Source organism: Mucor velutinosus, assembly GCF_035048745.1.
Source record: "Mucor velutinosus strain NIH1002 chromosome Unknown tig00001563, whole genome shotgun sequence".
Taxonomy (NCBI): Eukaryota; Fungi; Mucoromycota; class Mucoromycetes; order Mucorales; family Mucoraceae; genus Mucor; species Mucor velutinosus.
The window spans coordinates 2,327,786-2,352,707 of record NW_027041904.1 but is presented as its reverse complement, the minus strand read 5'-3'; the positions used below and the strand labels follow the sequence as shown (position 1 = coordinate 2,352,707).

Genomic DNA, 24,922 nt, shown 5'->3' with positions numbered 1-24,922 from the left:
ATGACAGCCTTGATTCGGGCAGGCATACTATCAATATATTTCTGGCACTCTTTTTCTGTTATTTTGTATTACTGAATGTTAATACGCCGCTCTAATTCTTCTTTTGTAGAGGGCCTAGTGGGATACCTATTAAGACGAAGCTTTAGGAGATGCCAGACATGTTCAATGGGATTAAGATTGGGACTTTGGCGTGGCCAATTCATAATTTTGTCTAGGTTAAACCCATTGTCGGTGAACCATCGCTTAGTAATGCCGGAGGCATGCGGTGTTGCTATGTCTTGTTGAATTCGCACATCAGATGGTGTCTTCCCAAAGTGCTCAAGAGTGTCGTTCAATGATGTCTTCGAAATATCGACAAACAAGCCCGAGTTTATTGCGTCTTCAATAATGGTAGTACCATAACCAGGCTCCTCCGCTGTTATGCAACTCCAGAACATGACTCCACCGTCATTTCCCTGCACCTGAGACTTGACTTAATACGGCTGCATGGTTCGGCCACCATTTGTCCAAGTAAAAAGAATTACCATCTGAGCCCCAAAGATTTACTTTTGTTTCATCCGAAAACACTCTACAACGCCAATCAGCAATAGTAAGATGCCTATGCTTTTTAGCCCATGCCAATCGAAGCCGCTTGCTTGTCTTGCTAACAAAATTTATCTTTGCTTTTATTCGAAATTTAAGACCATTTTTTTTCAATGACTTGCGGATGCTACCAGTTGACATATCTTGACTCATCAATCTTAAACTTTCTTGCGCTGCTCCGGGACTATATATCTAAAGTACCTGATCGAAGTTCTCTTGACACTAGGGACATAGTTTTAGCACCAAGTTTTTTCGGTCTTCCGCCAAGAGGTCTAGCTGTGTCAGGGCAATATAGTTTTCTGAGCCTTGTAAGAGTAGAGTTACCCACTCCTGAATACAAATTTCTTATCTTTGAGAACGAAAGACCACGTTGGAGCAAGGATTGGAGAGTGTTGCGCAAATCTTGTGTTAAACGAGCAGGCATAATGAAAGTTTCTAAAAAAAAATAAGAAAGCAAAGAAATAAAGAAAAAAATATGAAGAAATTAGCTTTTTTTTTTAATACTTTTTGAATGCTCCTCAGGTATTAAATATTCTGAGCATACCGCGGGTAGTTTTCTTTTAGATTTCTCTAATACGTTTATCGGAAGTAAAGATATCAACCATTTTATATTCTCTAGAATTATCCAACTAACATTTTTGCCACTTCTCACTTTAGCCTACAGTAATTATACTAAGTTCTGAATGCCAAATTAGCAATTTATCTCGTACAACGCTTATCACATCTGGTGAACCTCAGTATTTAGATAGCTGAGATGCACTTCAATTATCATAGCTTGTCCATGTTGTTGCACAACACAGACATATCTACCCATAAAGAATACCTTAATCTTTATAGACAGTTGTAGGCCTTCTGGCACAGCATCGATAATTCTTTCAAATTCAAGACCCCCATTTAATCAGCATCACAACCGTCATTGTGATCAACAAAAAGACACCTAGGTCAGTCAGCGGCAATACCGCCACCACCAAAATTGATTCAAACTCAGTTTATTTTTTCTGTTCAAGATTGACTTCCTTAATTTGTTTTGAGATATTCAACTATATAAATTGCAATAATCATACGATGCTTCCTAATACACTCTTGCAGTACTTTTCAAGGCGCTTCCAATGACACCAAGTAAAATACTTGTTCTGGCTCAACTTAATGAGCAATTACAGCAAACACGAAATAAGGTTTTTGGCCAAAATGTCGAAATTTTGCATACAAAGACCTCATAAAGTGGTTTCTGAAGTAGCTTTGGGTGGAGAGAAACACTTTGAATTAGTATATGCCATAGTAACAGTCTTCATTTTTAAGGTAAAAAATGCGATTGTTTGATTTTTAATGAAAATCATGATGTATCCCTCATGGTTTTTGATCGATTTTTGGCCATGTTTTTTTTTGACCAAAAAAGTTGAGCAAGGATGTCAGGAAGTTACTACTATTCATGTACAATTGCCTGGTATTATTCCGGAGGCTCAGAAAAGTCTACATGTCAAGATATGAAGACTTCAAAAGTGTCCGATTTGGCTGTATTTTTGCTTTATGGCTTTTATTTACACAGCATGAATCACATCTTTCTTAGCTGCAACTTACTAGAAGGGCAGTTCTGTAGGTTGCGCAATTTTTAATTCGAAGAGGAGGCATATTGATTTTGGTAAAGCTAATTCATGCAAATTTTGATGCGAAATGTTGCTGGTAAACTTATAAAAGCGGAAATATATACTCGAATTTACTGCTTGAACTCTACGGTTTTACACCTTTGCTCGGCTGCGGTAAAGCCTATTAAGTCTAATGTTACCAAATGTTGAATTTAATGCAATCTCGCTACGCTCAATGACGATGGCGACATCCTGCAGGCTCTTACTGGAGACATAATAAGTCAGATATAATAAAATTTTGGCATAATATGAAGTTGATATTAAACAACCAACTATTAGTAAAAGAAAGGTTATATCAGAGTCTGGAGAAAGTAATAAAGATACATCTTAATACAAAAAAAAAGAGCCTGGAGGAGGAGGAAAGGAAGTATCACCATCAGCGCCCTGTTTACTTACACTGATACCAACCGAAGCCTATTATTGAGACGCTGTGAAAAAAAATTCAAGGTTTATGCAGCATTTGTAAACCACAATCTCCATTTTTTTCAGATGATAGCGTTGCCATATCATTCACTGCTGTTGATGCTCTGAATAATATGGCGACGTAAAGCTGGTCCTAAGTAAATTCAGGACTTGAGTAACATCTACTGCAACTTTTTTGAGATACTGTCATTGCAAAAGACACCTTCATAAGGAAAAGCTCTCCAAAAGAAGTATTTAGGCCAAGCAATTATTCTTTTAATTCCATGATCCCATTTAGTCAGCATCGCAATCAACATTATTGCCATCAAAAGATAGGCATTTGCGGTAGGTTAGCCAGCGGCAATTCCGCCTCCAAAAATGATATCAAGCTCAATTTATTCTTTCTGTTCAAGATTAGGCAAATTTTGTATTTTTCCAGATAGCTCCTCTATCTACCAAGGGCTTCAAATCCCTTCCTCCCTCACCTCCCTCGAAGACTCCACCAAAAATTCTGGCACCTTTCAAATGGCAAATGCTTTGATCCTTACGCCTTCCCTTGAATGCAAGAAACACATGGTACCGCGTGCTTCATAACAAGATCGCTACTAGAGAACTGCTACAGAGTCGCCTCAAAACTCCTCCTGACCCCATCTGCTCTATATGCAATTCATCCATGGAGACTACAGAGCAATTTTTCTTTGCTTGTCCTGCCAAACGCTCCTTTTGGTCCGCCGCCTTCAACGTGTATATGCCACCCTCCGTCGCACAGAATACCTATTCCAATTTCAGAAAAATCCTGCTTTTAGAACACCACCCATCTTGACAACATCATCCAGTATACCCAGACCTTTCAATCCACCAGGTCTTTTTTGCTTGTATGCTGCAGACTGTATGGTATTACCACTATCAGCACCACTTCAACAACACCCCCTTTCTACCTTCCATTCTCCTTTATCTTCAAACATCTCTCACAACCTTACATTCCCAGGAAAACCTAGATCAGCTTCTCTAAATCGACACCCTGTATATTCATATATCCAGTCTTTTTCCCCTCTCACTTTATTTAGGTGACGTTTAAAGGACTTTAAATAAAGCATTTATATGCCCTAAAAGAAAAAATTATATTTTTCGATTTGCTTAATCTATTTTGTGATGTTCGCCTATATAGATTGTGATAATCATACAATGTTCCCTAATACACTCTTGCAGTACTTTTCAAGGCGCTGCCAATGACACCAAGTAAAATACTTGTTTTGACTCAACTTAATGAGCAATTACAGAAAACCCGAAATAAGGTTTTTGGCCAAAATGTCAAAATTAAGCATATAAAGATCTTATTAAAGTGATTTCAGAAGTTGCTTTGGATTCAAAGAAACATTTTGATTTAATACTTACCATAGTAAAAGTCTTCATTTTCGAGGTGAAAAACGCGTTTGTTTAAATTTCAATGAAAACCATGAGGGGTACCTCATGGATATCCACCGTAATGTCATCTATCGCTTCCTCACACACACCATCCCTACCAAACGCCTGCTACATTACGTTGAGATAACTGAATTACCTCTCTGCCCGATCTGTGGTAACGAAGAAAATGCTGTACACTTGCTTTTCCTCTGTTCCAGTAAGGTATCCATCTGGAAAGCTATCATCTTTGAATTCTTGTGGCCAACCGTTTTGATTGGTAATATTATCCAAACCTGTTCCTCTCTTGAGTTTGAAAACATCAAGTATGTCTCCAAATCGTACACGACTGCTGACATGGTCGTACTGGTAACACTTGGCAACATTTGGCGAGCTCAAGTTCGTAAGATCTTTCACTCGACTCCATTTACATGGATCGATGTGGTCCAGCAGGTCAAGAACGAGCTCCTTCAACTACATGCCCAAACTGAAATTTACAAACAATTGCAATTCTCTAATCACAACTGTCATCTATCATCTGTTCCTGTCATCTATCGCTTTATCCTAAATATAATTGAATATCATACCAATTGCGCCCGCCTCTTGGTAATGCCTTAGGGACCTACTTACACGGAGCAATCAATAAAAACATTTTTTTTTTGAAAAAAAAAGTATCTCATGGTTTTTTATCGATTTTCGGCTATGTTGTTTGGATCCTCAAAAAGTTGAGAAAAGGTGACAGGAAGTTATTAATACTCAAGTACATTTGTTTGGTGTCATTCTGACAGCTCAGAAAAGCCTACATGTCAAGATATAAAGGCTTGAAAGCCGTCAAATTTGGTTATGTTTTGCTTTATGGCTTTTTTTTACACGGCATGAATCACATCTTTGATAGCTGAAGTCTTCTGGAAGGGCAGTTCTGCAGCCTGTGCAACTTCTAAATATAATAGTGTTTAGAATAACGAGATATAGAGTAAATACAATTAGAACTGAGTATATTTATTATGTTATTCCAAGATTGAATAGGGATCAAAACTACTGCAGGTATCAAAGGTATTTATAGTTATTATTTGACAGTGCCGCAGCAATAGGACCTTGATCTTGAATGCGGTATAATTGTATAAGCCTTGAACCAGTTAACGAGGATGTGCTGTATAAGAACTCATGAACCACCAGTCAAGGATACACAACAAAGATGATCCAGGATAGAATGTTCTTCCTAATAGCTTTGACGGAAGAACATTTGTCGGAATTGAAACCCACTTCCAGGGACGAAAGGTCATAGGCTACCACTCTCCAGGAACCAGGATATAGATTAGCCATTTGATGGTACCACTCATGTTCCTTCGTGCTGCTTGAATAAAGACCTCTCACTTCTACTATGCATCTTAGCTCATTCTCAGATCCTCTTATGTAATATACAACGCCTAATACATTTGCCTCTCAGAGATGATCTATATCCTAAACAAATATGAGGCGTATTATTGATTTTGATAAAGCTAATTCATGCAAATTCTGATGCGTTTTGTTTTTGGTAAGCTTGATAATAATGGAAATAAGAAACTGAATTGGCTGCTTGAATAGTATGGTTTTGCACCTTCGCTTCGCTGCGATCTGGCCCTCATATAGATCAATGCTATGAAGTGTTGAATTAGATGCCTAGCTATCGTAGGTTTTTTATTGTTGCTTAGCTATGGTAAACCTTCCAACCCCCCTCCCCATTGTCACCGTTGTCCAGCTCTCAATTCTTTAGAATTATATTTGAAAAAAAGAGATTGTCTTGTCTACTTTTTAAGTACATAGTTTTCCAGTATCCATAGTGACAATGATTAAAAATTTAGGAACATGATCTTGGCCTGGTTCACTGTAGGAGGACGTAAAAATTGTAATGTCTTGTAAACTTGCTGATTGAATATTTCTTGCATGGGCTGATTTTGCTCATCTAAAGGTGTATCCTTGGATGTGGGGTCAAGTAAACTGACGGGATCAGGCGGGCTGAGATTTGTGATAGGTACAGGTATTCGACTCTCGGGAATTCTAGAGCTTTTGGGATAAAATCATTGTGAGCTAATAATGCCACTACCTTACTGGCTGGGTAATGGATGTTAATAATAGAACCTGAATTGAATTTAGCTTTGCAAAGTTTTGAGCAATTTTCCTAGAATGGTTTTCGAAGGCAGATATACTGAAATTCTTGGTTTTCTGAGACTGGTGTAAACAACCGCAAGTCGCCTTTACAAATGGCCGTCATCTGGGTACCTGGTGCGGGTGCATTCGGTGATAGGGTGGAGTTGGCATATTCGGACTGCAAAGATGGGAATTCCTAATCTTGTATGCTTGTTATTGGATTGGGGCTTGTGGGCTAATAAGCGTTGCGTAACATTTCATGCTGATTTGATTCCGGACGTTCCAGGCGTTTGATAACATCAGTAATTTAGTCTTGTGGTATTTGTTGATTAGTATTAGTGGAATTGAGCTTGTCTTTCATGTTTTGTACACGTGAGTCGACAGTGGATGAGAAAAACGATATTCTGTTTCAGCCTCTCAAATTGAAGGGCTAGAAAGTCTTGGAGGCCTTCCAGTATATCAGACAAAGATGGACAGGTAGTTGTAGGGCAAGAACGAAGGAAGGTAATGGGAGCTGCTGCAACTGCGTTGCAACCTTCTTGTTATATTTCGTCTTTTCTGATGGAGCCGTAAAATATCGCTTCTTGAGCAGAGAAAAGGTAGGAAAAGGATCTAGGTTGTGATGTTAGGGTGGAGAGTCTACAAACTTGTTGAACGAGTAATCAAGAAAACTATCGATGTAGATTATGTTGCTGGTGTATGCGCTGATGTGGGTGTCACATGTTGTTAATATCTAGTAGTCGGCGTACATTGAAACAGGAAAATAGATTAAAGATGTTGACGATAATGTAGTGTACAAATGCTGCATGAAACTTGAGCTCTTTTTCACATCGTCTTAATAATAGCTTTCGTTATATATCATTGTATAAGCAAAGATGGGTTTCGAGGAAGATCCCCTCTCCCAACTCTGATATAACTTTTTTACATTATTGATTGAATGGTTATGATCTTCGGCGAAAGCCCACAGGGCGACGCCATCATCGAGAGTAGCGAGATCGTTTGGCTAGTAAAGAGGTTTGATTAGTACCTAGATAATAATCTCTACTACTCAAAATAACAAATGTTCATTTGAAGAGAAGGCTGGCAGGCAAGTTGCAATGAAAGACTCACGCATGCTACTTTGGATTTGTTAGGTTAAACAAATGCTCATCATATGCTGCTGCTGAGCAATATATTCCAAGTTGAAGATGGTGATACACTAAAATAACAGAATGCAGAGGCTGATATAAACAGCGTGGTTTTGGCTTAGCTCTAGCTCGTCGCTCATTAGTTTAGTAATCGTTATTTCGTGGGAAGTATTCAGCACTATATATAACCTTATGCATGCCAAGTACCTATTATCGTCAAGTATTTGGCAATGCCAAGAATCACACAATCATGAGTTATGCTTTTTAACCACGATTAGTAATAATGATTACAAATCATTACGTATGTCCGCGTAGTCCTGATTACAAATCATTACCCATGCCGTAATAATCACTCATGTCTCGGCGCTTATGTCCGCACCTTTTGTCAAGTATAAATATCATGCCCCTTTCCACTTCATCCGTTTCCAATTGTAAATTATCTTCTATATCCTTTCTTACCTTAAAACAATTATTCTTCAATAACAAACCATCTCAATCAAGTCAAGTATCAAGTTCCAAGTTTCAAGTCCAAGTTCCAAGTCCAAGTTCCTGACAAGAATACAAGTATAATATGGTCAGTATACAGTGTGCAGCTACCTTGCGATGTGTCAACTAACTGGTGATTCAAGGATATTTTCTGCCTGGTGTCTGGTTGGTCTGTGGCTTTTCATCCAAGCGAAAAGCCTTCTTTTGTATGCTTTCAAGTCAGAAAACATACCAAGCTTACACTATTTCGCTTGTATTTGAAATGGTAGACTGTGCTTATGCTTAATGTTCGACTGTCTTTAAACTTACTCGAGAAGCCTAACGGCACCAATGTATTCAAAAGTCTGGTATATCAGGTAGTTTATTCATGGTAGTCTATGGCAACCCTATCCTCGGTCTATTTTTCCTTGCTTGGTAGATTTTGAGACGCGGCCACTGTCACGCTACCCCCTTTTTTTTTCTCTCACGTTTCCTCTTTTTTTTTCCAACATATACACACCCTTTACAGCCAATTTTATTTTTTATATTTTTTTTTCTTTTAGCAATGACGATCTTTAACTTTCCAAGTCTCTTCTTACTGAAACCAGCGGTGGTAGACCTAGTCAAAACTAGCAAAGGTGAATGGTGCTGGTAACGATACTCTATTATGAAGGTAATAGTGCTAGCGGTGCATCCTAGTCGGTACCGTTCGAGTTCTAGGGCGAGTAGCTTTGTAGCTATTAGCATCTCCACTTGAGCTTCAATCTCATCAAGCAAGGTTCACCAACTGATTTGTGCGTCTTTGTCATCTTTTTGACTTTGCATGTTCATTTCAGATTTCCTTTTGGGTTCAACTAGTATCTCCCTTCTCGTGGGTGAACACCGTCAGTAATGTATTAGTATTTTCTACTACATGAAGCTAAATGATACTGCCAGAATAGTTCTTTTTTGTTATTTAATAAATTCAACTTGTATTATTTACCAACTCCTCTTATTAATGTCTATTTGCGTTGTCTAAAATTTAATTAAAAATAATGAAAAGGTGATTCATGTTGAGGTGAGCTCCTGTTTCCATCATGCTATTTACTGAGCGATACAAAATACTGGAAGGTGTTGCAGAAGTATAGTTAATTGAGAAGATACACAAACCCAAAGAACCCTACGTATTATACTTTGATTGTTTTTTGGAAAGACAATTGGTACCGCCGTAACATTGAACAACTGTTTCTTTAAAAGCTTCTAATGTAAAATATCAATGACATACTGCCCGTTGTAAGCATATAAATTTAAATCAAAAAACGGATGGTCAGCAAACTAGGGCTAGATATTTTAGCTACTGCTGGATTGCGAGTGCGTAAAATCAAACTGCTGCAAGATGTATCAGAAAAGATGACAATAAAGACCCCCTCATTATTGAAAACTAAACTATGGGCATCACCGATGGACCTCTTAGTCAATCGTTTTTTTCATGAGCTTGACGGATATAAGAAGAGACATAGGAATTCCATATGCTGCTAGAAGATAAAAATCTTCCATACTTGACTCATTGGGAACTAATATCACATCATCACCTAGGTATGATGCCCATATATTCTTGAACTTCACCGTCTCGCAGTAGTAGGCAGATAATGATTTCTGTTGTGCCAGAAGGGCTACAACTGTCTATAAAGATTAAGGTATTCTTGATGGGTAGATATGTCTGTGTTGTGCAACAACATGGACAAGCTATGATAAGTGAAGTGCATCTCAGCTATCTAAATACTGAGGTTCACCAGATGTGATAAGCGTTGTACAAGATAAATTGCTACTTTGGCATTCAGAACTTAGTATAAATAGAATAACTCTTGTCTTCATCAATAAATCATTAGTTTTTGTGTCTGATCTTATTCAAATAAGTCTTTTCTTGTTTTTATAATATCGAACATTTTTTATAAGCTACAAATAATAATCCTTTTATTCTTTGTGCTTAACATTTTTTAAGATCGTGTAAATCAGAATCTTCCAGATTTTAACCTACCTATCTAATTTAAACCGAAAATATGACTATGAATGATTTTACTGTGTCTCCTGCAGAACAGAACAAGAGTTCAGATGTTCAAGCTGTTGGAAGCGAGCTTTCATACGGAGGAGCTGTAGAGCGACTTCGTCAGGAGGTTCATGGGTTGATTGCTGAAGTTGCGAACAGTGGGGACAAGTCGGACGAAGAGGTCGACGCTTTGAAGGCTGCCCTGTCGAAGAAGTGCTCTAACTTGGAGGCTATAGAGAAAGCTCTCTCTATGGTCACACCTAACCAGAGTCCTTCCCAAGTAACAGTGGTTAGTCAAGGTGCGGCTAATAGTTCAACTGTACCTGATGATCTTCCTTTGTTTCAATGGTTTGGACGTGTCAAAGATGAAAAAAAAGAAGTTTTTGCCAACATTGAGGAGTGTTGTCGCCGGTTTTCCGATAAGTTGAGCAGTTGCACGCTTGATCTTGACGAACACTGGTATCGTTTGCTTCCTCCTTGTCTTCCCGGCGATCTTCGCAATTGGCTTGATGAGTTTGTGAAAGCATCTGGCTCCACTGTGTCTTGGGCTACCTTGAAGGGAGCTATCATCGGTCGTTTTGGTACACCAAAAGAACAGCTCAGATTCGAAAGAATTAGGGAGTTTCTTCGTTGTACTAAAGGAAACGAAGAATCCGTTGATGGTTTCGTAGAGCGGTTTAAGACGTTGAGAAATAGAGCTGACATCAGTGATAAGGGTGTCGTTGCGATGGTGTTTTTTGACGCTTTCCCCAAGGTTACCGCTAGGTTGCTAATGGTTGCTATGAGTCAGGCACCAGAATCGTCATTTTATGACATTGATTATGTGTCCTCTCTCGTGCGCAAGATGGATATGATGGCTATTGAGACGGGTCAAGAATCTTTGGGCTCTGTTTTTGATGGAAGAAAACGCGCTGCTGACATACCTGTTTCGAACGAAGCAAAGAAGTCTCGGTACGCACCTTCTTCTAGTGGAAACGCTCTGCAAAGTAGCTCTTCGTCGAGATCCAATGGTCCCTCGTCCAACCCTCCACGTTCTGGTGCTAATCGTTTTGGCAAAACATTTGCTGAACATGTTGCTGAAGGGACTTGCTCCAAATGTAACGGTCCTCGACCAAAGGGGCAGATGCATCACTGCAACACTGCTATTCGTACTGGTGGTGGTAACACCCATCAGGGCAATGGTGGTAAAAAAGTTTTGCGTGCCATGACTAAGAAACGTGGTGGCAAACATTCGATGGATGCTGCAATCCAAGCTGCTTTTCTCTCTGCTCGTGTTGATCGTGCGTTAGCTGAGAAAGGTGCTTCTTCCCCTGCTGTCTCCTCTGCTGAACAATCGGTGGATGATGTTGTCCTTGCTCCTTCTTCTGGTGATAGTGACAATGTTGATGTTGACCAAGATGCTGTGATGAGTGAAGCTCATGGTATCTTTGAGGATACTGACCTGGTGAATCGTGCCCAGTCTATTCTTCTTGAAAAAGAGATGAGTAGCATGTCTGTGGACGACGATACGCTACAAAATATATTTGCTCAGCAATGTAAGTTCGATGCTAGATTTAGTGCTCCACCTACTATGACCACCAATGCTATTTGTGTTCCTATTGTGGTTCAAAATGTCATTTGCTTTGGCTTAGTGGATACGGGTGCTACGTTTTCGTGCGTCACTGACAAGTTCTTTCAATTCTTAGGAGGAACCTCTCTTGCTGGATTTGAGGCTAATGATGATGATGAGAGCTTTGTTCAAATGGCTCATGAAGTAACGACTGTGCCTAGAATAGGTGCGGTACGTTTGCACATTAGCTACAATAAATCAAATAAAAACCATTTGTTTGAAGTATTTCCATTCTATTCTGAGGAAAACGTACCTGTATTGCTTGGTATGGATATTTTGTCCAAGCTTGGCATTGGTCTTACGGGCTTGGTGAGTCAACATGGCTTTCAATCAGGTCCTCGTGTACCAGATCCTATTGATGATGGTATTACTCCAAACGCACATCCTTTTGGTAGTGAGGAAGAGAGACAACCGTTTCTACTTGCACTAAAGGGGTTATTAGAAGAGAATTCGCGCATTGATATGAAGAATACTCAGTGTAATCTGCCGGATTCGATTATTAAGCTTGATACTAAACCAGGTGCTGTCGCTTGGCGAGCTCAATATCCTTTGCCTGAAGCTTATCGTGATGCTGTTGCCAAACAAATTCAGATATGGCTTGATGAGGGTGTTGTTGAAAGATCTGCTAGTCATACACGTTTCAATCATCCATTGTTGGTTGTAAAGAAAAAGGACGCTGATGGTAATTACACAATGTCTAAGCCTAGAGTGGTGTGTGACGTTCGTAAGTTGAATGCTATCTTGGAAGTGGATGACAAACAACAGTTACCTTTGATCTCTCATATCCATCAGAGCATTGGTACGAAAATGATTCATACTTGTCTCGATATCCATGCTTGCTTTACTAGTTTTGGTTTGGATCCAGAGCAAGCTCATAAAGTTTCATTTACTTGTCCCTTCACGAATATCCAATACACCCATAAAAAGGCTGCTTATGGAATTCGCCATGTCGGATCGGTGGTTGTACGCACATTGCAAACACTGCTCTCTGATTTGAATACAAGCTCTGGTTCTACTTCGTTTCCTACTGATGGTGATCACTCGGTTTCCTGCTATGTAGATGACATCTTATGCAGTAGTAATGGGAGCCTACAAGATCACTATGCGTTGGTTGCTGAGGTAATTCGTCGTTTAACCGATGCTAATTTGGTGCTCAATCCTGAGAAAGTCGTCTTCGCTCAGCGTAGTATTTATCTCTTGGGATGGAGTGTTATTAATGGTAAATTACTGCCTGACGGTAGAAAACTTACCAACATTGCAGATTGGCCGGCTATTACCACTGGTCGTCAATTGGCATCTTTCTTGGGTTTAATGTCGTACTTTCGTGCTGCCATTCCATGTTATTCTCGTCTGACTCGAGATCTTGATAGCTTGAAACAGTACAAGGATCTAACAGATGTTTGGAATGAGTCTCATACAAAAGCGATTGCCGACTTGAAGGATGCACTTACGATGGCACTTGTGCTGTCACCTCCTGATTTTTCGATTCGATTTCACTTGGCTACTGATGCTAGTTTAACTGCTCTTGGCGCGGTTTTATATCAAGTGGTCAACGATGAAATTCGATATGTAGGTCTCGTATCTCGTAAATTGTCTGTTTCTGAGCGTAACTACAGTACTACGAAAAGGGAATTGCTAGGGATTTACTATGCCTTGGTTAAGTTTCATCGTTTTCTGTATATGCGAGAGTTTACCTTACATACGGACCATAAGAGTCTGATCTACTTGAATACACAGGAAGTCCCCAATGCACTCATGCTTGGATGGTGGGAGACCATTTTTTCTTATACTTTCGATATTGTGCATTTGCCCGGTGTCCTTAACGTAATTCCTGATGCTTTATCTCGACTTTACGAAGATTCGGATGCTGATGCTTCAGCACGACATCTTCTGGGGGGTAGGTACTATGCTGATGGTGGTGAAAGTGTAAAGAGAAAGAAAAAGGGTTCCAAAAACAAACTCAAGGTTGTCACACCTTCGCCTCCAATGAAACGTACTTTGGTCAAGACAACTAAGGCGTTGCGATCTAATTCTTTTAGCAACCATGCACGCACTGCGGTAAACGCTACTCTTATCAAAGATGGCACCACCACAGCTGTCTCGCAAAAGCAAAAGGAATTCATATTGCGTACGCTTAGGTTCGCTGACTATATCACTCCTCCTGCTAATGAAAGAGACAATATGATCATTGCTCAGCATCTGGTTGGACATTTTGGGATCAAACATGTTGAAACTGCAATTCATCATGAAGGGTTTCACTGGGTGAACATTCGGAAAGACATAGAAAGAATATTAGCTGATTGTGACGAGTGTAACAGGTACAATATCGCTAGAGAGGGATATCATCCTTTCCGTAGTGTCAATGCAGCCCAACCTTTGGATCATTGGTGCATGGATCTCGGTGATATGGGTGTTACTAGCTCTTTCGGCAGCAACTTTCTATTTGTCCTTACTGATTACTTTACGAGATTTACTGTGATAAGATGCATTCCAGACAAGAAGGCTACGACAATTGCCAGGGAAATGCTTCAAGTTTTCTCACTTTTTGGATGGCCAATCAAGTTGACTTCAGACAGAGGCCTAGAATGGATAAATGAGGTGGTCCGTGCTATGATGGACATCAGTGGGATAGACCATCGCCTGTCATTAGGGTACAATCCATTGGGTAACTCGGTTTCTGAGTCATTTATCAAAATATGTAAGTTAACGACTATCAAGTTGTTAAAAGGTAAGAGGGATCAATGGGAGCACTTCATTCCGTGGGTGAATTACTGCATCAATGTCAAGTATGCTCGGCTACATAAATCTCGTCCGTATACACTTTTGTTTAATCGTCAACCAAATGGTCTGGCTGATTACTCAAAGGTGGACTATTCCAAACGTTTGGAGAAAGCTGATAATAGACTCATTGACAAACGATACCGTTTTGTACAAGATGTTCTTATCCCGGCTATTTCTAAGCGTATTGTGGATACACAAAATGCTGATCATGCTAACTTTGCGAAGAAACATAAGGTCATTGCCGAACCCTATCCTATTGGTAGTAAAGTTATGATTAAAAATGTTCATCGTCAAAATAAGTTAGATGAACGGTATGAAGGACCTTATTTGATTCATAGTATAACCGATAAAGGTTCCTATGTGCTGGCTGACAAGACGGGTGCACTCCTTAGTCGAGATGTGCCTACCCATCATATCAAGTACCAAGTCGCTGCGAATCCTCAGCCAATCACAATTGATGAGTTCTCTGCAGAGCATTACGAAATTCAAGCTGTGATTGATCATAGAGGATCTCCTGGTAACTTTGAGTATAAGGTAAAATGGAAAGGGTTCGATGATCCTAGTGAAGATACTTGGGAGCCTGTGAAAAACTTTGATTCGGCCAAACACATTGAGCTGTATTGGGCTCGAAGAGAAGGTGCAAAGGCTGCTGGTAAACGTAGGTTAGCTCCTCAAACAGTTAACTGGCGAACTACTACTACTCGCGAAATTGGTCAGAGTGGTAGATCAAACAGGTCTTAAATGGCTACTAGCATGATGGGATCAAGTCTTTTCCTTACATTTTTGTCCTATGAAAGGTTTTTACACAAGGTTTTTACTGACTGATCTCGGATGCAGTGTCATTTGGTAATTATTTATTGGAAAGTGCTTTATGTGCTATATTGTCATGATGTTTTGTAATCTGAGATTACGAAATGTCCACAAGAAGTACCTGAATCTGGGGGGGCAATGTTGTGCCAGAAGGGCTACAACTGTCTATAAAGATTAAGGTATTCTTGATGGGTAGATATGTCTGTGTTGTGCAACAACATGGACAAGCTATGATAAGTGAAGTGCATCTCAGCTATCTAAATACTGAGGTTCACCAGATGTGATAAGCGTTGTACAAGATAAATTGCTACTTTGGCATTCAGAACTTAGTATAAATAGAATAACTCTTGTCTTCATCAATAAATCATTAGTTTTTGTGTCTGATCTTATTCAAATAAGTCTTTTCTTGTTTTTATAATATCGAACATTTTTTATAAGCTACAAATAATAATCCTTTTATTCTTTGTGCTTAACATTTTTTAAGATCGTGTAAATCAGAATCTTCCAGATTTTAACCTACCTATCTAATTTAAACCGAAAATATGACTATGAATGATTTTACTGTGTCTCCTGCAGAACAGAACAAGAGTTCAGATGTTCAAGCTGTTGGAAGCGAGCTTTCATACGGAGGAGCTGTAGAGCGACTTCGTCAGGAGGTTCATGGGTTGATTGCTGAAGTTGCGAACAGTGGGGACAAGTCGGACGAAGAGGTCGACGCTTTGAAGGCTGCCCTGTCGAAGAAGTGCTCTAACTTGGAGGCTATAGAGAAAGCTCTCTCTATGGTCACACCTAACCAGAGTCCTTCCCAAGTAACAGTGGTTAGTCAAGGTGCGGCTAATAGTTCAACTGTACCTGATGATCTTCCTTTGTTTCAATGGTTTGGACGTGTCAAAGATGAAAAAAAAGAAGTTTTTGCCAACATTGAGGAGTGTTGTCGCCGGTTTTCCGATAAGTTGAGCAGTTGCACGCTTGATCTTGACGAACACTGGTATCGTTTGCTTCCTCCTTGTCTTCCCGGCGATCTTCGCAATTGGCTTGATGAGTTTGTGAAAGCATCTGGCTCCACTGTGTCTTGGGCTACCTTGAAGGGAGCTATCATCGGTCGTTTTGGTACACCAAAAGAACAGCTCAGATTCGAAAGAATTAGGGAGTTTCTTCGTTGTACTAAAGGAAACGAAGAATCCGTTGATGGTTTCGTAGAGCGGTTTAAGACGTTGAGAAATAGAGCTGACATCAGTGATAAGGGTGTCGTTGCGATGGTGTTTTTTGACGCTTTCCCCAAGGTTACCGCTAGGTTGCTAATGGTTGCTATGAGTCAGGCACCAGAATCGTCATTTTATGACATTGATTATGTGTCCTCTCTCGTGCGCAAGATGGATATGATGGCTATTGAGACGGGTCAAGAATCTTTGGGCTCTGTTTTTGATGGAAGAAAACGCGCTGCTGACATACCTGTTTCGAACGAAGCAAAGAAGTCTCGGTACGCACCTTCTTCTAGTGGAAACGCTCTGCAAAGTAGCTCTTCGTCGAGATCCAATGGTCCCTCGTCCAACCCTCCACGTTCTGGTGCTAATCGTTTTGGCAAAACATTTGCTGAACATGTTGCTGAAGGGACTTGCTCCAAATGTAACGGTCCTCGACCAAAGGGGCAGATGCATCACTGCAACACTGCTATTCGTACTGGTGGTGGTAACACCCATCAGGGCAATGGTGGTAAAAAAGTTTTGCGTGCCATGACTAAGAAACGTGGTGGCAAACATTCGATGGATGCTGCAATCCAAGCTGCTTTTCTCTCTGCTCGTGTTGATCGTGCGTTAGCTGAGAAAGGTGCTTCTTCCCCTGCTGTCTCCTCTGCTGAACAATCGGTGGATGATGTTGTCCTTGCTCCTTCTTCTGGTGATAGTGACAATGTTGATGTTGACCAAGATGCTGTGATGAGTGAAGCTCATGGTATCTTTGAGGATACTGACCTGGTGAATCGTGCCCAGTCTATTCTTCTTGAAAAAGAGATGAGTAGCATGTCTGTGGACGACGATACGCTACAAAATATATTTGCTCAGCAATGTAAGTTCGATGCTAGATTTAGTGCTCCACCTACTATGACCACCAATGCTATTTGTGTTCCTATTGTGGTTCAAAATGTCATTTGCTTTGGCTTAGTGGATACGGGTGCTACGTTTTCGTGCGTCACTGACAAGTTCTTTCAATTCTTAGGAGGAACCTCTCTTGCTGGATTTGAGGCTAATGATGATGATGAGAGCTTTGTTCAAATGGCTCATGAAGTAACGACTGTGCCTAGAATAGGTGCGGTACGTTTGCACATTAGCTACAATAAATCAAATAAAAACCATTTGTTTGAAGTATTTCCATTCTATTCTGAGGAAAACGTACCTGTATTGCTTGGTATGGATATTTTGTCCAAGCTTGGCATTGGTCTTACGGGCTTGGTGAGTCAACATGGCTTTCAATCAGGTCCTCGTGTACCAGATCCTATTGATGATGGTATTACTCCAAACGCACATCCTTTTGGTAGTGAGGAAGAGAGACAACCGTTTCTACTTGCACTAAAGGGGTTATTAGAAGAGAATTCGCGCATTGATATGAAGAATACTCAGTGTAATCTGCCGGATTCGATTATTAAGCTTGATACTAAACCAGGTGCTGTCGCTTGGCGAGCTCAATATCCTTTGCCTGAAGCTTATCGTGATGCTGTTGCCAAACAAATTCAGATATGGCTTGATGAGGGTGTTGTTGAAAGATCTGCTAGTCATACACGTTTCAATCATCCATTGTTGGTTGTAAAGAAAAAGGACGCTGATGGTAATTACACAATGTCTAAGCCTAGAGTGGTGTGTGACGTTCGTAAGTTGAATGCTATCTTGGAAGTGGATGACAAACAACAGTTACCTTTGATCTCTCATATCCATCAGAGCATTGGTACGAAAATGATTCATACTTGTCTCGATATCCATGCTTGCTTTACTAGTTTTGGTTTGGATCCAGAGCAAGCTCATAAAGTTTCATTTACTTGTCCCTTCACGAATATCCAATACACCCATAAAAAGGCTGCTTATGGAATTCGCCATGTCGGATCGGTGGTTGTACGCACATTGCAAACACTGCTCTCTGATTTGAATACAAGCTCTGGTTCTACTTCGTTTCCTACTGATGGTGATCACTCGGTTTCCTGCTATGTAGATGACATCTTATGCAGTAGTAATGGGAGCCTACAAGATCACTATGCGTTGGTTGCTGAGGTAATTCGTCGTTTAACCGATGCTAATTTGGTGCTCAATCCTGAGAAAGTCGTCTTCGCTCAGCGTAGTATTTATCTCTTGGGATGGAGTGTTATTAATGGTAAATTACTGCCTGACGGTAGAAAACTTACCAACATTGCAGATTGGCCGGCTATTACCACTGGTCGTCAATTGGCATCTTTCTTGGGTTTAATGTCGTACTTTCGTGCTGCCATTCCATGTTATTCTCGTCTGACTCGAGATCTTGATAGCTTGAAACAGTACAAGGATCTAACAGATGTTTGGAATGAGTCTCATACAAAAGCGATTGCCGACTTGAAGGATGCACTTACGATGGCACTTGTGCTGTCACCTCCTGATTTTTCGATTCGATTTCACTTGGCTACTGATGCTAGTTTAACTGCTCTTGGCGCGGTTTTATATCAAGTGGTCAACGATGAAATTCGATATGTAGGTCTCGTATCTCGTAAATTGTCTGTTTCTGAGCGTAACTACAGTACTACGAAAAGGGAATTGCTAGGGATTTACTATGCCTTGGTTAAGTTTCATCGTTTTCTGTATATGCGAGAGTTTACCTTACATACGGACCATAAGAGTCTGATCTACTTGAATACACAGGAAGTCCCCAATGCACTCATGCTTGGATGGTGGGAGACCATTTTTTCTTATACTTTCGATATTGTGCATTTGCCCGGTGTCCTTAACGTAATTCCTGATGCTTTATCTCGACTTTACGAAGATTCGGATGCTGATGCTTCAGCACGACATCTTCTGGGGGGTAGGTACTATGCTGATGGTGGTGAAAGTGTAAAGAGAAAGAAAAAGGGTTCCAAAAACAAACTCAAGGTTGTCACACCTTCGCCTCCAATGAAACGTACTTTGGTCAAGACAACTAAGGCGTTGCGATCTAATTCTTTTAGCAACCATGCACGCACTGCGGTAAACGCTACTCTTATCAAAGATGGCACCACCACAGCTGTCTCGCAAAAGCAAAAGGAATTCATATTGCGTACGCTTAGGTTCGCTGACTATATCACTCCTCCTGCTAATGAAAGAGACAATATGATCATTGCTCAGCATCTGGTTGGACATTTTGGGATCAAACATGTTGAAACTGCAATTCATCATGAAGGGTTTCACTGGGTGAACATTCGGAAAGACATAGAAAGAATATTAGCTGATTGTGACGAGTGTAACAGGTACAATATCGCTAGAGAGGGATATCATCCTTTCCGTAGTGTCAATGCAGCCCAACCTTTGGATCATTGGTGCATGGATCTCGGTGATATGGGTGTTACTAGCTCTTTCGGCAGCAACTTTCTATTTGTCCTTACTGATTACTTTACGAGATTTACTGTGATAAGATGCATTCCAGACAAGAAGGCTACGACAATTGCCAGGGAAATGCTTCAAGTTTTCTCACTTTTTGGATGGCCAATCAAGTTGACTTCAGACAGAGGCCTAGAATGGATAAATGAGGTGGTCCGTGCTATGATGGACATCAGTGGGATAGACCATCGCCTGTCATTAGGGTACAATCCATTGGGTAACTCGGTTTCTGAGTCATTTATCAAAATATGTAAGTTAACGACTATCAAGTTGTTAAAAGGTAAGAGGGATCAATGGGAGCACTTCATTCCGTGGGTGAATTACTGCATCAATGTCAAGTATGCTCGGCTACATAAATCTCGTCCGTATACACTTTTGTTTAATCGTCAACCAAATGGTCTGGCTGATTACTCAAAGGTGGACTATTCCAAACGTTTGGAGAAAGCTGATAATAGACTCATTGACAAACGATACCGTTTTGTACAAGATGTTCTTATCCCGGCTATTTCTAAGCGTATTGTGGATACACAAAATGCTGATCATGCTAACTTTGCGAAGAAACATAAGGTCATTGCCGAACCCTATCCTATTGGTAGTAAAGTTATGATTAAAAATGTTCATCGTCAAAATAAGTTAGATGAACGGTATGAAGGACCTTATTTGATTCATAGTATAACCGATAAAGGTTCCTATGTGCTGGCTGACAAGACGGGTGCACTCCTTAGTCGAGATGTGCCTACCCATCATATCAAGTACCAAGTCGCTGCGAATCCTCAGCCAATCACAATTGATGAGTTCTCTGCAGAGCATTACGAAATTCAAGCTGTGATTGATCATAGAGGATCTCCTGGTAACTTTGAGTATAAGGTAAAATGGAAAGGGTTCGATGATCCTAGTGAAGATACTTGGGAGCCTGTGAAAAACTTTGATTCGGCCAAACACATTGAGCTGTATTGGGCTCGAAGAGAAGGTGCAAAGGCTGCTGGTAAACGTAGGTTAGCTCCTCAAACAGTTAACTGGCGAACTACTACTACTCGCGAAATTGGTCAGAGTGGTAGATCAAACAGGTCTTAAATGGCTACTAGCATGATGGGATCAAGTCTTTTCCTTACATTTTTGTCCTATGAAAGGTTTTTACACAAGGTTTTTACTGACTGATCTCGGATGCAGTGTCATTTGGTAATTATTTATTGGAAAGTGCTTTATGTGCTATATTGTCATGATGTTTTGTAATCTGAGATTACGAAATGTCCACAAGAAGTACCTGAATCTGGGGGGGCAATGTTGTGCCAGAAGGGCTACAACTGTCTATAAAGATTAAGGTATTCTTGATGGGTAGATATGTCTGTGTTGTGCAACAACATGGACAAGCTATGATAAGTGAAGTGCATCTCAGCTATCTAAATACTGAGGTTCACCAGATGTGATAAGCGTTGTACAAGATAAATTGCTACTTTGGCATTCAGAACTTAGTATAAATAGAATAACTCTTGTCTTCATCAATAAATCATTAGTTTTTGTGTCTGATCTTATTCAAATAAGTCTTTTCTTGTTTTTATAATATCGAACATTTTTTATAAGCTACAAATAATAATCCTTTTATTCTTTGTGCTTAACAATTTCGTTTGATCTGTTCTATTCTCCTTGAATAAGCAAATAGAACTAAGCATTACAATTTTTGCTTCAATAGATTAGCTATGTCTTTTAATAAAGAAATGCGGATACCAACAGACGACATGTATAGACAGTAATCATACTGAATATGTCCGTTTTAATTGAATTGGTAATTAGTGTGTTGCTGTCAGTGCACGATAGATTTCGACCAACAGAACTCAGGAGGATACTATGATCCAACGCTCCAACTTTACCGACGAAACAACAATCGTATTTTTTTCCTAGGATGATGATTGCTCCCATGCTGAATGGGGTATATGTACATTCAATGACAAAAGTAAAGTGAGCATTAGAGCAATTCAGATTGAACACCAATGCACTGATGCTTGGTTACTCCCATCTTATAAAATGATTGAGAATGCGTTTTTTACATCTATGCATTCATACAACCAAAAAGTGGCATTTCTTGCATACATTTAGAAAGGTGTTGCATACAAACATGCATCTTAGGCTACATTCACTTTCTCCTCAAGCCACCTTTTACAGTGTAGTAGCATAGATGATGTTTATCGTATCACATCACATCTATGTTTACAAGTCCAGTCAATTGTGTGTGCACAGGTGCCTCAGGAACTACAATACATTCAATCTCCCCAATGTCAAGATATCGAGATCCACCTACACTACATGAAACATAATATCGACTTAGGTGGCCTCTCAACAAGCTATACCAACAATCCATAAGGCCCCAGTGGCCTGCTATTTATATACCATCTCAACGTAGTAGTCATTGACCAGGGATCTACCATATTTAAGCAAGCTAAATGCCCTGTAATAAAGAAGCTCTTTGCTTTCGTTTTAGATACAGTTGACAACTGATTATTATAATCGACTTGTTATTACGAATTCATCAGCTATAGACTTATACTTGTATTCCGACATTGACTACGAATGTTTACCATATTTGGATAAGCATTAAGATTAATGCAATATGAGCTTGTTGCTTCAGATGTGCACTTTATGATCCACGCTATAAGACACATGCTTATATCCGTGATACTAGCTACAGATACTTTATGTACTACAGACTTGTACTATATATGAGACATGTTATAGACATGCATACGATATGCTATAGACATACCATATATCCAGATACATGCTAAAGATGTATGCTCAGCGATATACACTCAGATATGTACTATTGATATAGACTAAGAAGACTGTACCTATCTGATACATGCTACTAGATTGATATTAATTATCCTTGTAGAAAAGATAGATCAGGGTACTTTGGATGAGAGTCTAATTATTCATGCAGGCAAAGCTAAATCATGATTAGCTTGCTGGAGTTGTCTTTTAGCATGATTAGACATTAGTTGATCTGAGTTGACTTATTTGTCAATCTAATTAATAGAACTTTTATCCATTGTTATACTGTAGGGGGAAAAACTGTCCCGTTCGTTCAAATAATCTTGACTTTTACCCAGTATATTGCCAAAACTCAGAAAACAAAGCTACCCCATACTGCGTTCGATAGAACAGCCTATAGGGATTACAGCAACATAAAAACCTTATGGCTGGACTATATTCTAATCCCAGTATAACCAGCTAAAGTGAGACGTGGCAAAAATGTTAGGTGGGTAATTCTAGATGATATAAAATGGTTGATATCTTTACTTCCAACAGACGTATTGAAGAAATCTAAAAAACTACGCGCGGTATGCTCAGGATATTTAATATCCCAGGAGCACTCTAAAAGTATAAAAGAAGCTAGTTTCTTCATGTTTTTTCTTTATTTCTTTGCTTTCTTATTTTTTTTTTTCAAAACTTTCATTTTGCCTGCTCGTTTAACACAAGATTTGCGCAACATTCTCCAATCTTTGCTCCAACGTGGTCTTTCGTTCTCAAAGATAAAAATTTTGTATCCAGGAGTGGGTAACTCTACTCTTACAAGGCTCAGAAAACTATATTGCCCTGACACAGCTAGACCTCTTGGCGGAAGACCGAAAAAACTTGGTGCTAAAACTATGTCCCTAGTGTCAAGAGGACTTTGATCAGGTGCTTTAGATAATCCCCGAGCAGCACAAGAAATTTTAAGATCGATGGGCCATGATATGTCAATTAATGGCACCCGCAAGTCATTGAGACGAAATGGACTTAAATCTCGTAGAAAAGTAAAGACCAATTTTGTTAGCAAGACAAACAAGCGGCTTCGATTGGCGTGGGCTAAAAAGCATAGGCATCTTACTATTGCTGATTGGCGTCGTTGGATGTCTTCGGATGAAACAAGAATAAACCTTTGGGGCTCAGATGGTAATTCTTTTTACTGGACGAATGTTGGCCGAATCATGCAGTCGTATCAAGTCAAGTCTCAGTTGCAGAGAAATGACGGTGGGGTCATGTTCTGGAGTTGCATAACAGCGGAGGAGCCTGGTTATGGTACTACCATTATTGAAGACGCAATAAACTCGGGCTTGTTTGTCGATATTTCGAAGACATCATTGAACGACACTCTTGAGCACTTTGGGAAGACACCATCTGATGTGCGAATTCAACAAGACATAGCAACACCGCATACCTCCGGCATTACTAAGCGATGGTTCACCAACAATGGGTTTAACCTAGACGAAATCATGGATTGGCCACCTCAAAGTCCCGATCTTAATCCCATTGAACATGTCTGGCATCTCCTAAAGCTTCGTCTTAATAAGTGTCCCACTAGGCCCTCAACAAAAGAAGAATTAGAGCGGCGTATTAACATTCAGTGGTAAAAAATAACAGAAAAAGAGTGCCAGAAATATATTGATAGTATGCCTGCCCGAATCAAGGCTGTCATCAAGAGCAAAGATGGTTCAACTCACTATTAATGATTTTATAATAAAATGTACATTTTTCTATATTTATTTTTTAACCAATAAAATCATTGGATTTTAGTTTTTGAAAAAGTTATAACTATGTATAGATAGCACTACTTTCTCTCATTCAAACGATATATATTTCGACTTTGTATACAAAGAAATGACCAAAAACTTGTGCAAAAAGACAAAATTTTAAACGAACGGGACAGTTTTTCCCCCTACAGTAGTATATAAGAAGGATCATCTACCTGGCCAGTAGAGAGACTTCAGTTTACTTTACACCTGTCAGTTTGATAATAAAACATACCTTTACCAAGTTGACATTACTGTTTTTTTATTCTTTTTTTTTCCGTGAATTTTAGTCTATCAAGCCTCAAATTCCACACAACCAATAACAAGCATATTCAAATATGACAACTATGCCCTGCTACCATAGTTGCACAATACTTCAGATAAAGGATTCCATACTTCAATAACAAACATCACACTTTAAACTATCAAGGTTACATTAAATCATGCTATGACGATAACTCACCCAAGTCCATCAAAGTTATTCAAGTCGACCCTTATGGCCAGTGCTCTTTGTTGTGCCAGAAGGGCTACAACTGTCTATAAAGATTAAGGTATTCTTGATGGGTAGATATGTCTGTGTTGTGCAACAACATGGACAAGCTATGGTAATTGAAGTGCATCTCAGCTATCTAAATACTGAGGTTCACCAGATGTGATAAGCGTTGTACAAGATAAATTGCTACTTTGGCATTCAGAACTTAGTATAAATAGAATAACTCTTGTCTTCATCAATAAATCTTTAGTTTTTGTGTCTGATCTTATTCAAATAAGTCTTTTCTTGTTTCCATAATATCGAACATTTTTTATAAGCTACAA

General features: G+C 39.6%; 5 protein-coding genes across 5 annotated transcripts; 4 read left to right on the top strand and 1 right to left on the bottom strand.

The window, feature by feature from the left end:
- Positions 1–68: 68 nt before the first annotated feature.
- On the bottom strand, positions 69–1,006 carry GDH3 (NADP-dependent glutamate dehydrogenase; the record flags this gene model as incomplete). The annotated part of the gene is made up of 2 exons (XM_064828614.1): positions 69–415; positions 784–1,006. The coding sequence occupies 2 exons, from the start codon at positions 1,004–1,006 to the stop codon at positions 69–71; spliced, it is 570 nt and encodes a 189-aa protein (XP_064685816.1).
- Positions 1,007–4,097: 3,091 nt separating this feature from the next.
- ATC70_009381 (uncharacterized protein) lies at positions 4,098–4,646 on the top strand (the record flags this gene model as incomplete). Its single annotated transcript, XM_064828613.1, has 1 exon — positions 4,098–4,646. One exon carries the CDS (start codon positions 4,098–4,100, stop codon positions 4,644–4,646), a length of 549 nt encoding a protein of 182 aa, XP_064685815.1.
- A 5,140-nt stretch (positions 4,647–9,786) lies between these two features.
- On the top strand, positions 9,787–14,904 carry ATC70_009380 (uncharacterized protein; the record flags this gene model as incomplete). Its single annotated transcript, XM_064828612.1, has 1 exon — positions 9,787–14,904. One exon carries the CDS (start codon positions 9,787–9,789, stop codon positions 14,902–14,904), a length of 5,118 nt encoding a protein of 1,705 aa, XP_064685814.1.
- A 611-nt stretch (positions 14,905–15,515) lies between these two features.
- On the top strand, positions 15,516–20,633 carry CYP2 (cytochrome P450 cyp2; the record flags this gene model as incomplete). The annotated part of the gene is made up of 1 exon (XM_064828611.1): positions 15,516–20,633. One exon carries the CDS (start codon positions 15,516–15,518, stop codon positions 20,631–20,633), a length of 5,118 nt encoding a protein of 1,705 aa, XP_064685813.1.
- A 2,645-nt stretch (positions 20,634–23,278) lies between these two features.
- ATC70_009378 (uncharacterized protein) lies at positions 23,279–23,947 on the top strand (the record flags this gene model as incomplete). The annotated part of the gene is made up of 1 exon (XM_064828610.1): positions 23,279–23,947. One exon carries the CDS (start codon positions 23,279–23,281, stop codon positions 23,945–23,947), a length of 669 nt encoding a protein of 222 aa, XP_064685812.1.
- Between the last annotated feature and the right edge of the window lie 975 nt (positions 23,948–24,922).